General features: G+C 42.5%; 2 protein-coding genes across 3 annotated transcripts in view; one reads left to right on the plus strand and one right to left on the minus strand.

Moving 5' to 3' along the window:
* Nucleotides 1–1,021, plus strand: part of COL17A1 (collagen type XVII alpha 1 chain) — a 64,060-nt gene extending 63,039 nt beyond the window's left edge. The window contains exons 55-57 of the mRNA XM_062580016.1: nucleotides 335–397; nucleotides 659–730; nucleotides 899–1,021. Of these exons, the coding sequence (XP_062436000.1) occupies nucleotides 335–397; nucleotides 659–730; nucleotides 899–948 (185 nt within the window). The 3' untranslated portion in view covers nucleotides 949–1,021. The remainder of the gene's footprint in view (nucleotides 1–334; nucleotides 398–658; nucleotides 731–898) is intronic.
* Nucleotides 1,022–2,792: 1,771 nt separating this feature from the next.
* SLK (STE20 like kinase) overlaps nucleotides 2,793–12,008 on the minus strand; it is a 52,622-nt gene continuing 43,406 nt past the window's right edge. For both annotated transcript variants that reach the window (XM_062579531.1, XM_062579530.1), the window contains exons 15-18: nucleotides 11,742–11,930; nucleotides 10,871–10,996; nucleotides 9,229–9,342; nucleotides 2,793–8,636 (exon numbers count right to left, since the gene is read on the minus strand). In XM_062579531.1, the coding sequence (XP_062435515.1) occupies nucleotides 8,490–8,636; nucleotides 9,229–9,342; nucleotides 10,871–10,996; nucleotides 11,742–11,930 (576 nt within the window). In that variant the 3' untranslated portion in view covers nucleotides 2,793–8,489. The remainder of the gene's footprint in view (nucleotides 8,637–9,228; nucleotides 9,343–10,870; nucleotides 10,997–11,741; nucleotides 11,931–12,008) is intronic.

Genomic DNA, 12,008 nt, shown 5'->3' on the forward strand with positions numbered 1-12,008 from the left:
CCAGTTTCCCCCCGCTGGGTTGGCACATGTAGAACAAGAGGACAGAGCTGCTCACTCAGTTTTTAAATTCCCACCCTCTTTGAGCATGTGCCAGCTCCAGCCCCTGGCTCTAGGGTGGGCTGCAGAGCAGTTCTGGGGAAAGGGGATGACAAACTGCCCCTGGGATTTTTTTGGACCCCAAAACATTTCTGAAAACAGAAACCCTCTCCTGATCTGATTGATCCCATCTAATCAAGAGAAATATCCTTCCTGCGTAATTCAGTCCTCCAGAGAGCACAGAGCCCTTTGCAAAAGATGTTTCCCACTCATCTGTCATCTTCATTTTTCTCTCCAGCACATGGTACTATCCAGGGGCCACCTGGTGAGAAGGGCGAGAGGGGTTATCCCGGACCAAAAGGTAAGACTTGCCATCCTTTCCCTCATACTCACGTAACCCCAGTAACGTCCTGCTGCCCAGGAAGCAGCACCATGTCCACCGGGGCGGTTGGCACTGGGAGGCCCTCGAGGTCACAGCCTCCTTGCTGCACAGCAGACATGTCCTCTTGAGGGTCTCAGTCAAGGCATCAGCCAGAGCTGGTCTTCCTCCTCCTGGCCTGTCCCGTCCCCGCTCACAGGGCAGCCATGCTCACAGGCAAACTTGGTTTTCTCATTCCTCCAGGTGACCCTGGGCCAATGGGCCCTCCAGGACGCCAGGGGCAGAGGGGACCAAAGGGAGAGAAAGGAGAGAAAGGTATGAACATTGCTCATCCCCAGGAGCGAAGGGTTTGCCTTGGGAGGATTCCCCAGATACTAGCCCTGTTTCTGGCAGCTGCTGGAAAACTCTCACACACTGTACTTTATTTATTTTTTAAAAAACAAACCCTTCAAATAATCCTCCTTTTGACGTCCTTGGTCCTAGGTGAGCAACTGTATGTTGGCAGAAGAAAAAGAAGAAGTGTCGGGGTCTAAGGGCAGAGCCAGCTCGGTTCTGCACTGGGCAGCGTTCCTGACAGCCCATTCAGCGTTAGCCTGGATCTTCACCGTCTTACTGCTAAAAACCTCCTTGCCCGTCAGCTAACCACTTAGACTTGGTAGTTCGGTGTCGCTGTTGAGATTTGAATGGCTCTTACGTGCCCAGCACAGCCCTAATGTGGTATCTGCTCCTGTCGCTACTATTTGGCTTGGTGCTCCCGAGTTCCCAGGTATGTACATCTTTGGGCTGACGAGGGCCGAGCATGGGATAAAAGGCCATCTGAGGAGCCCTGGGACTAAGCTTTCCTGCCACCCTGGGACGCCCCTTGGAAGCGATCTCCTCTCTGCTAGCTTTGCTGCCCTCCTTTCCCTGGCTTCTGCTGCACCAGCTGCATGCAGGAGGGCCTGTGAAGGCCAGCGGCACTGAGCAGGCCTGCGGCTCAAGGGGTCCCTGGGAGGGGATTTGCTGCACTGAGGTACCTACCCCCCAGCACTGACCCACAGCATCGGGCGCCCAGCCCAGCCTGGCCCTGCCCGGGTGACAGACCAGAGACAAACCCGGCTTGGCTGGCCCTGCCTTCCCCATCTGACCACCCAGCAGTGCTCATTCCTACCCCAGAAGTCGCCTCCCTCGCCCTGCCGGAGCAGCACCCCACGTCACCCTGGCTGGTGACTTGCTTTGGACAGCGAGTCCCTCCCCCCCTCTTCAGTTCTGCCGCGCGCTCGCGCTGCCACGTGCGTTACCCCAGCTCCTGAGCCCGTCTCGCCTCATCTCCTGTGGCCAGCGGGCGCAGACAGCACGCGTGGCACAGCAAGGGCAGGTACTCTGGGGCCAGGGGCATCGCGTGCTTGGCGGTTCCTGTTGCTAGCAGCACGGTGAGACATGCAATGCATAGGAACAGAACTGAAGCACTTTGGTTAAATGTAATTTGTGGACTTTTAAAAATATTTTAAAGTATTCTCTGTTTTTTAAACATTGGAAGAAAAATAAATAACTTTAATGTAAACTTCCCAATTAAAGTGTGTTTTCCCACCTAAAGCTTGCCTGATCGGTGTTCCGTGCAACAGTCTGTACCCGGTTCAGCGTGGCCAGGGGCAGAAACACCTCTCGCTTTGAGCGGCTGCTGGTGGCTGTCCCACTTCTCCTCCCTCAGACACGACCTGGCCTGTGTGCACCGTCCTGGGGTGCTGCTGCCGCCGGCGACTCGCTCGCAGTGAGATTCTCAAGTTTCTGAAAGTTGTGAAATGGGGGGGGGGGGGACAGGGAGAGATAGAGAGAGACAGAGCAGCAGCTGGGTGATGGCTGAGCTGCACCACACTGACCAGCAGAGGCAGGCGTTGCAGCCGTAGCGTTCACTGTCCTGTCTGAGCTCTGCAGCCGTGTTGTGCTTCCACACTCATCCCAGCTACCTGGGACTGCTGCAAGGTGCTCACCAGCTGTGCCAGAGGGCAGGGTTCAACCCCTGAGGGCAGTCTGCGGCAGTGCCCGCTCCCGGTCTTTGGGTTGCTTTGTAACGCAGCCCACGACACTAGGACCATGGCTCAAGGGGCCCCGGTGCCCAGCAGCAGGCACCTCTCTCCTCTACCTGTACTTGAGGGGAAGACTGGCGTCACACAGGGAGGACTGACGCTCCTCCAACCCTGTCGTCAGGTCCCTAAGAACAGTGGCCTGCTTGCGTTAAATCTGCACTCACACCTTGGGCTATCACAGTCAGGAATCACAAGCAGTTTTACAAGGTGTACTTCCAACACTCCAGCATTTTAAAATTATCAGTGTCCCATTCACTCACCAATCCCTTGTGTTTTGCATCAGCTTTCCAAGAACAAAACCAGAGGCCATCTCAGCAAACTGACTTTATTGTATTTACAGCAGACTTATTACAATATTCTACAGAAAGCCATGAAATCAAATTACTTTAAAAAAAGAAAAAAAAAAGAAAAAAAGCCCAAAAAACCTGTTGTATGACTGCTACTGCAAATTCACTTCCGTGAGCTGTTCATACACAGACCCTTTGCCAAATATTCATCTGTCTCATTTTTGGTTCCTTCATGTAAGGCAAAAATAACTTGGTGTGCAGTTAACACAAAACATTCACCAAACTGCTGAGCCAGCGTGAGGTTGGAGGTGCCCTGGAGTGCCGTGCTTTACCATAGAAGAGCCCCGCGGGGCTTCCGGACAGCACGCAGGGGTAGGACAGCTGAACAGCTCAGGTTTCACTCAATGTCCCCTTCCACTTCTGTTTTCTTCCTACCATTTTAGAGTAGGAGATTTATAATCAGTATGAGAGAAGCTTTACCTAGGTTGGTAAAGGTGGAAGAGATTGTGGAAAATAAAAGCATTTTTTGGACTAAAGTACTCCCTTCTCCTTTTGGTGGAGTAGTAACTAGTCAGAAGAGGTCTTCTGCTTTCTCTCTGGATCCACTGACTGCCCGCGTGCCAAAAGCACAGTAGCTACCGAATCGAAGGATGAGGACTGACAAATGTTGCCTCTCCCACAGACTGCAGGGTAAAGAGGATGGAGAACGACTGAAGGAAACCAAAGGGCCCGTTTCAAAGGGGTAACTGGCCCCAAAGAAGCTGCGATCTGCCAGCACTGCAGCCTCCTGGAGCAGAGCTCTCCATGCCTTCTCCTGGGGCAGGTGGAGTCCTGCCACCATGCAGTACCTTAGTCACAGAGTCAGAATTGGAGCTACAGCTCCAGTAGAAAGATGAGGCTTTACTGAAAAGTCACGGTCTGGAAAAACACTCCACGAAAGGTTATTTGCATGGGCGAATGGCCAACCGCCTCCGTCTGTGATGGCTGTAACAAGCTCCTGACTTTCACATCTGGGCAAGACAGATCAAATTCCCTATAAGCATAACACAAAAAGAGCAACAGACTTCATCCCTTCCTTTCTGCACTGCTCAATACTATGCAACAGGGTTAATTCTGCTCTGCTTGATCATCACTAATGTCAGCATCTCTAAAAAGCTCTGCAAACAGTATCCTTCCTAGCCAGAAAAACACTATAAAGATTCCTCTGGGCTTTTCTCCCTTCATCTGCTCTTATCTTTTGCGAGACTCCAAGAAACGTGATAGGGTATCCTGCCCTGGGCTTGTCCCATGAAGAAGGGCCGATACTTCCCTCTGACCTCACTTTCCCTGTCTGCTGTGAATCTGACGTTAGAAGTCAGGGAATGGGAAACGCGCACGGACACACCAACCCGAGGAAGCTTTACTGGGATCCAGAAGTACAGACTGAAGCAAAATAACCGAGAATCGTAAATGTTAACATAAAGAGCAGAAAGTTGTCTACATAGCAATGATTATAACAAATACTCTCTTCCTTGCAATAATGGCATAGTTGCTTTCCTCAATTATTTGTCCCACTTTCCCCATCAGATTAACCAAAAAGCAGAATTTCAGTGGAAACAACTGACACTGAGCTCGCTTGCACATTTAAGCGTGTTCTCCCTCTTTCATTGGAGACCAGCGTTTCTGAGTTCTTGGGTGCCATAGCTATGCAATGGCTCTGAAAAATCAGACTACCTGAATATGGATCTGTCTGAATTCAAAAAACCTTATTTAAAACTTTTATGTATTTTAGTGCCCTTGAAATACTCGCAAGACAGATATTGGAGAGTTAAATGTCCTATGTGATTTGCCATCATGAAACACATTTTTATATTGTGATCTGATGAAAGTAATTACACCATTGCCTCGGTTCCATCAGGCTCTGACTCAGCTTAGATGTTAAGTTTCCTATTTATTTATTGAGAGGAAAAAAAACAAAAACAAAACAGTAACACAGTTATAATGGAGAAAGTCCCTTTGGACAGAAGGATCATTTTTTAATACCCAGCCTGCTGACTGCTATACTATGATTGGTTAGATATTGAACACCCATGAATGTAATTTTAAGATGATACTACCTTAAAACATACCCTGAAAAAAAAAGGATGTGATGTGGAATGAATATAATTTTTTTTTTTAAAAAATGAAAAAATCACGGAGTAAATGCCACTGGTCATGACCCTGAAAATCAAACCAGCCTTGTGAATAGCTGCATTACTGCCTCTTCTGAACTTGTAATCAGACATCCTGACACCTTCTAAAAGAAAACCTTTAAGACTGGAGTAGGATATAGCTAATCAAATATAAGAATAACAACATAAGTGATTTTTTGGACCCTAACGACAGTATTGTTTCTTTCATGCTGTACATGTTTTTCCATGTACTCAGCAGAGATAGCAAATTACTTGGAAAATAAATAATTAAATATATTTCATTGGAATCAGAGGGGAGCAAACAGGCTGGACTATCTCCCCCTCACCCAAGCCAGTGGCAGAGTCCTCCCGGCTGCAAGATCCGACACGCGGCCCCTTTCCTCCAGGGCCGACGACCTACCTGCAAAATTGCTTTAGCACAAGGCTACGAGATCCTGCAAACACCTGAGCTCTAGTAACGGTTACGATGCAAGTAGAACCACTGGCTCCTACCCTTACAAGATCCTGTCCCAAGAAAGCTGATGCGGTAGTTGCTGAAATCTGCTTTCAGAGGCTAAGAATAAATTTGGAGGTCCGAAACAGTCAGAGGCCGCAGGCCCACAGGCAGTTCTTCTGCGAGAATCAATTGTAAATATAAAGAAAAACTGATATATCACACTGCACTTCAAACATCTTATTGCCTTTGCTGTTTTTCCTGTTCAAAGTACCTACGATGCAGTAGAGCACAAACGTGAGCAAATACTGACTTGGGATCGTCTTTTGAGGGGCATATCAGAAAAACGAGATTTCCCCAAATGTCAGTAAAAAAAAATACATTATTTCCAGCTAAGAAGAATATACCTAACTGCCCTTAAGATGAAACTTGTTACATTTGTTAAAGGGATTAGTGACATGTGAAGCAGAGAGATTGGATTTTATATCTGAGATGATCTCTTCCAGGCCTATGCGAGACTAAATTCATTTGAATTGAATTTTCTGACATTGATACAATAGCGTGCACCTCTTTCATGTTCCACAATACCTTAAAACCAATTCTATCAGTCTAAATGCATAAGTACCCATGCCAGTTCCTGTTATCCCAGAAAAATATATTTTCACACCAGGTATCAGTTCTCAGTACAGCTCACAAGGCTGCAACGGCTCAGCAGTGCTCCACGGCTCAAGACCGGACCAAACGCTCGCTAAGGCTTCAGTTGCTACATTCAATCCCTCCCTTCTTCAGAGAATTCAGGGATTTGTTTGTACAGTTTACAATGCGGTCAGATTACAGAGGTTTTCTCTGAAAAAGATGGGATTCAAATAATAGATTTAAAAGGTTTAGACAGAGGTAAACAGTATGTCAATATATATATTAGCAAGTTACCGCTGAAACCACCAAGATTAAAATCTCAGAGAAAGAGGTTACCTTCTCTTTTTTTTTGATGTGGATGAAGGAAGAGAGAATTCAGAAGGGAAATTTGCCTGCCACATCTACTCCCCAAATCAATCACTGAGCCTATTTTATACGAAATGGCTAATAAATTCTGTTCAATACAGAGATAAGGATTACTTTGATGCCATTTTAGTAACAGTCAATTTAAAATGGTGTAGTTTAAAAAGTGAAGGCCTTCAAAGACATTTTTCACCCTACTGAACAAACAGTTTAAAGAACTTTGCGTTTAGCAACAGATAACATTCTAGAGATATGGTATGTGAATTTACAACAGTACACAATACATATTTATATAATAAAACATCAGAAATTAAGGCTAGCTATTAAAGTAATTATGCTTATCAAAAAGTTACAAAATTTAAATCAAAACATGCATTTTTCAATTATTTTTACTGTGCTGTAAATTAAATGTCTCCATTAAGAAGGTATAGGTTCAACATCCAAGGATTTCAGCATCCAAGATTTCAATCAAATCTGATTAAAGTCCTATGTTATTTATGAGTTCATTCCCATGCATCAACACTGTTCCCATGAAATGAACATCATACAATGTTCACCAGTCTCACATTTAATGCAAGCTAGCAAAATAAAAAGGAAAGGTTTACAGTCGATACCCAGAGAGACTAGAAAGATAGGCCTCAAATGACAGAAAGGAAATACTATTTTACAAATTTAACTTTGGCATACCAAAGTACAGCTTATAATACTGTCTTGATATGACTCAAATTCTAGCGATGAAAAGGAGTGCACTAAAAGTGATCTAATACAGTTATATTTCCCTACCTGCTATATGAGAAACATTTCAGGTTTTTTCCACTGCAGATCAGTCAGGTAAATAACTTATTATACATCTATGAACTTGAAAAATAAAAACCGTATTTGTTAGTATGTAGCAAAACAAAAAGCAGAAAACCCAGCTTTGTAGTTTGTCTATATATTTAACTTAAATCTTTCTATAAAATAAAATGACTAAAATTAAAAATAAGTCAAGTCTAACGCATCTAATTGAATCAGACTTCAGGCATGGTTATTTATAAATATGACCATCCACCTCCACTTTTCTGAGGAGTTTAAAAGAACAGGCTTTGGTAAGAACAAAAAGATGGCTCTACCCATTCCAGGTAAAGTTAGAGAAACCACGTGCATTTTGCACACTGTATTCTAAAAAATACATTCTACATTTTTTCCATTTGTAGAACTAACCACCTGCAATAGCTAAGGAAAATAAACTGTGCATTTTAAAGTTAGCATTCTTTTCACCTTTACATATTTTAGTGCAAAATATTTTAGGGTGAGGACTTATGACAAAATGGCAGTAGCAGCACGAATTTTTTGTTTTGTACAGTAACAAACAATGTTAAGGAGGTTTTCTTTAATGACAAAACACTATCTTGTTGCCAAGAGTAGCATATCTAAGTGTTTCAGGCACTGTATTAATTAAACTAGCACCCCATTTCATTATGGAATTAATGGACAAAATATGCAATGGAGACCTGCTCAGTTTAATTTATGCCAGAGGTTTGTTTTTTGTTTTTTGTTTGTTTGTTTTTAAATAAGTTGTAAAGGCTTTTGCTGTTACCAATCACGTTTAAATCTAAGGGTTTATTTTTCTGATTATTGGCATGTTCTAATTAGTTTCAGTCCTTGTTATGAAGCCACTACTCAACATTTACAACATTTTAAACCTCTTACGGCTGTTTCAGTTATGGAATTCTGTTGCAGAGAAACCAGATATTTAAAAACACAGCAGTAGAACTAATATTACATCATTTAAATGCTTACATGAGAAACCTTTTTTTTTTTGTGATCATAAAGATTATATTATTTTAGGCTTGCTTACTTGAAGCCAAACCCGAAAGTAACGTACTGAGTCTTAGATTAAAAAATCCACTTATTCTTGAAAGAGCTGAAGGACATCACATTACCATTATACACTGTCTGTTCCCCTTTTTTGTTTTCTTCCATTCAGAGAAGAAGGAAAAAAACGAAAGCGACACTGATTGTCTCCACTGAAAACAGAGCGCGCTACGGTCCCTTGATGCACACTGCAGATTATATCAGGTTAGATGATGAGGATGGAGAATTCCAAATACGAAAAACCTACAGCAGTTCCCAGAGTTACGACCCAGTGGAGTGAAGGCTGGGGATTGGATAGAATTTGGAAATCCGGCTTTGTGTTGAAGGATTAAGGCATTCAGATTCTCCAGTCATTTTAAAGAAAACTTCCTGTTCTTGCAGTTTTCTAGCAAATTCCTCTTCCAGTGTCTAAAAATAAAGATCAAATTGTCATAGGAATATAAGTACAAGAAACCTATGATACTGGTGACATATTGTCTGATATAGATTCATAACTTCACACATCATGACTGAAAAAACACCTAGCAATTATCAAATTTGCAAGACAACCCATACCCAGCAAGCTAAGAACACAATCTGCCTGTAGATTACTCTTTAAGTTGTGTGAAAACCTGGTATTTTCCACTCTAAAATCAAATTATTAAAGAAAAACTTCTATTCCTATTTAGCACCCAGAATTTTTGTAATATCCTACTGGCCTCTGAAATATATTCCTAAAAAACAGCTTTGCCTCAGGTGAGAGGTTTTACATGCAAATATGCACATATGCCCTGCAACAGGGAACACGTTAAAGGACAGATAACGTGCAAGTCGTTCTTGCTGCACATGCTTCTTGCTTAGCTTCTGCATGTATTAATTATCTTTTTTTAAACAATAAACTATGATAGTTCTGTACAGTGGCTTGCATCTCCTCCTATATCATACTTTTTATTGTCCATTTATGACTGTCCAGTTTGCAAGAACTGATTTTTGATTATTTTCATAAGCTTCTCCAATTTACCTTTTTTCTTGGTCTCAGTTTCTCTCTCCATTCCTTCAGTTCTTGGCTGTGCTCTTCATCCAGTTCTTTCAGCTTCTGAGTCTCATGTTCAACCAGTAGATGGCATTTTTCATTCTTAAAACAAGATAAAGATAATCCTTAAGTAAAACTAATTCAGATTAGACAACTCCGCATTTGTGCGGTGGCATACGCTGTCCTAATTCTTTTTAATTAGCTTACTCTGTGTAAATAGTGACGTGAATAATTACAAGATAGAAGTATGTTACTGAGGCTGCATTATCAAAAGCTGATCTTTCCATCAGAACCAATTGAGATTGATAAACAAATACTGTGAAGTACCATTCAGAGTGGCTCAAGGATACTCAAAACTGCCTGTTCTTCACTGCCTAATTACGCTATTTAAGGTCATGCAGTATTTCTGTCTGGCTTTCTAAATGCAGTTTGTATAATTTATTAAAATCAATTAAATTAAAAAGGGGCACATGTGAAAGTACTGAAACTCTTAGTGCCAAGGAGCTCAGACTAACAAGGAGGTTTAGGGAGGACAGCAAATACGCTTGCAGAAGCAGCCTCAGACCCACCATATGAAAAGAAAAAACAGTAATCGAAGCATACATCAACTTCAAATCCCACTCAGTAAGATATACATGTATCTGCCAAATGTTCAGAGGAGCCTCAAAGCATAACGGCAAGAATGCTGTTCAGCATTTGCCTGGATGAAATCTTCAATTTTTAAGAGCATTTGCCAGTGGTAGTCTCCAGCACCCACATGCTTATTTCTAGGACTCAAATCCCAACTATGCCCAATGCACAGGAACAAAGATGACAAGCATTTGGCTAGTCCCAGATGCAGCCACAGGCCAAAATGTTCTCAGTGAAGCTTAGAGTAGCCGTAATCTGATCATTTTTGCTTGCAATGAAAACTCTTGCACAGACTCCCACGATACTTGAGGATTTAGTAAAACATATTTAGTGGCACAGTCACAGACTGTTTCCACAAGATATGAGAAAGGGAGCAGTGCAGAACTAACTTCCCTGGCTCTATGCCACCGGGAGATTTCTCTAGGCAAAGGCTATCAGCAGGTGATCATTTAATGCTTTAGCCTACCTTGTATCCCTGAAGCAGGGAAAAAGCAGACTTAATGGAAAACTGGATCTAGTCTGTGGCATACAGCAGCTAGTTTTACAAAATATATACTAGATAGATCAAAACTGAGCTCCTTATTGCAAAAAATGCAATTTCCTTCCAAATATGTTCCAGAAGGTCAGGTGCAAATGGCAACCTGCACCTCATAAAAAAGGACTTATTCCATGTACTGCTATAAAACTCTTGTGTGTAATGCCTGGTGCTACCTTTGTTTTGATCAATGACTTGTAGCTACAGTATGTTAAAGGGAAATGCTACAGAAAATAGCATTGGAAACTTGCTAAATAATCTAGAAGAGATCATCCACTTACGGTTCATGCTCTTCTTGAACATAAAATGATTTCTCATTAATAGTTCTAAGCTTAGGTATCTAGTTAAGAGGATGCCGTAAATTTAAGAAAATCCACATGAATAGATAAAAATAAAGGAAAAATATTTCTGCTTGGCCTGCATGTCTTCCCACCGAATGTTCACTTCATATAATCTATTTTTAACCTGTAATTGATGCAGCTCTCTGATGTTTGCTTCACATTGCAACTGAAGGTCCCGCATTTGATTTTCATGTTTCTGATGCTGAGCCAGTCTCTCATTTTTTTGTCTCTTTTCTTCTTGAACAGCAAACTAGAAAAAAAAAAATAGATTTATATTGTACCTCTAGAGACAACTATTTTTTGCATGCAAGTTAAAGAGCTTTATAGAACAGAATGAACATACATAGCATAACCTAAGAGAACGGTTTTAAAAGACCTAAATAATCTTCGTATTTTCTTTATTCTTTCTTTTTTTGAGTTTCTACAAAGGGAAACGCCTTCACAGTTTTGTCTGTCACTCCATTCCTCCGTCTCCCCTCTAATCCTACCTTAGGACATATCTGTGCTGTGGACCCCAGAATGGGATCCAGTACTCCAGGTACGGCCTTACCAACGCTGAGTAGAAAGGCAGAATCATCTCCCTTGGCCTATTGGTAACGCTCTTCCTATTCCAGCACAGGCCGCTGTTGGCCTCATCGGCCACGAGGCCATGCTGCTGACCCATGTTCAACTTGTCCACCAGGACGCCAAGGGCCTTTTGCGCAAAGCTGCTTTCCAGCCGGTTGTTGACCAGCCTGCACTGGTGCATGGGATTTCTCCTTCCCATGTGCAGGGATTTGCATTCCCTGTGCAGAATTTAATGAGATTCCTGTTGGTCCATTTCTCCAGCCTGTTGAGGTCCCTTGGAATAACAGCACAACCTTCTGGTTTAACAAGCGCTCCTATCAGTTTTGCATCGTCTGCAAACTTTTTGAGGGTGCACTCTGCCTCATCATCACATTTACATTTGCATCAACTGTAACATTTACATTATTAAACCTACTTTTATTACTTACCTGTTTAATTTTTTCACGATCTTGGTCTGGAGAAGCTAATGAGTTGATTCTTAAACTTTTCTTAAACATAGCCATTCGAGTCTTTGCTTCGCTTCGCTGGATTTTAGGCAGCCGTGCTCTTTCCTGAGTTTGCTTGTTCTTTAACTCCTCAATAAGTCGTTGATTATATCTCTGCATTTGCTCTGTTTCCTAAAAAATTAATGACATCGAAACATTAAGGAGTATTTGCTGGAACATTTAGATCTCATTTCATCAACAAGCATGTTG

The sequence above is a fragment of the Rhea pennata genome, chromosome 7 (genome assembly GCF_028389875.1).
Source record: "Rhea pennata isolate bPtePen1 chromosome 7, bPtePen1.pri, whole genome shotgun sequence".
NCBI lineage: Eukaryota > Metazoa > Chordata > Aves > Rheiformes > Rheidae > Rhea > Rhea pennata.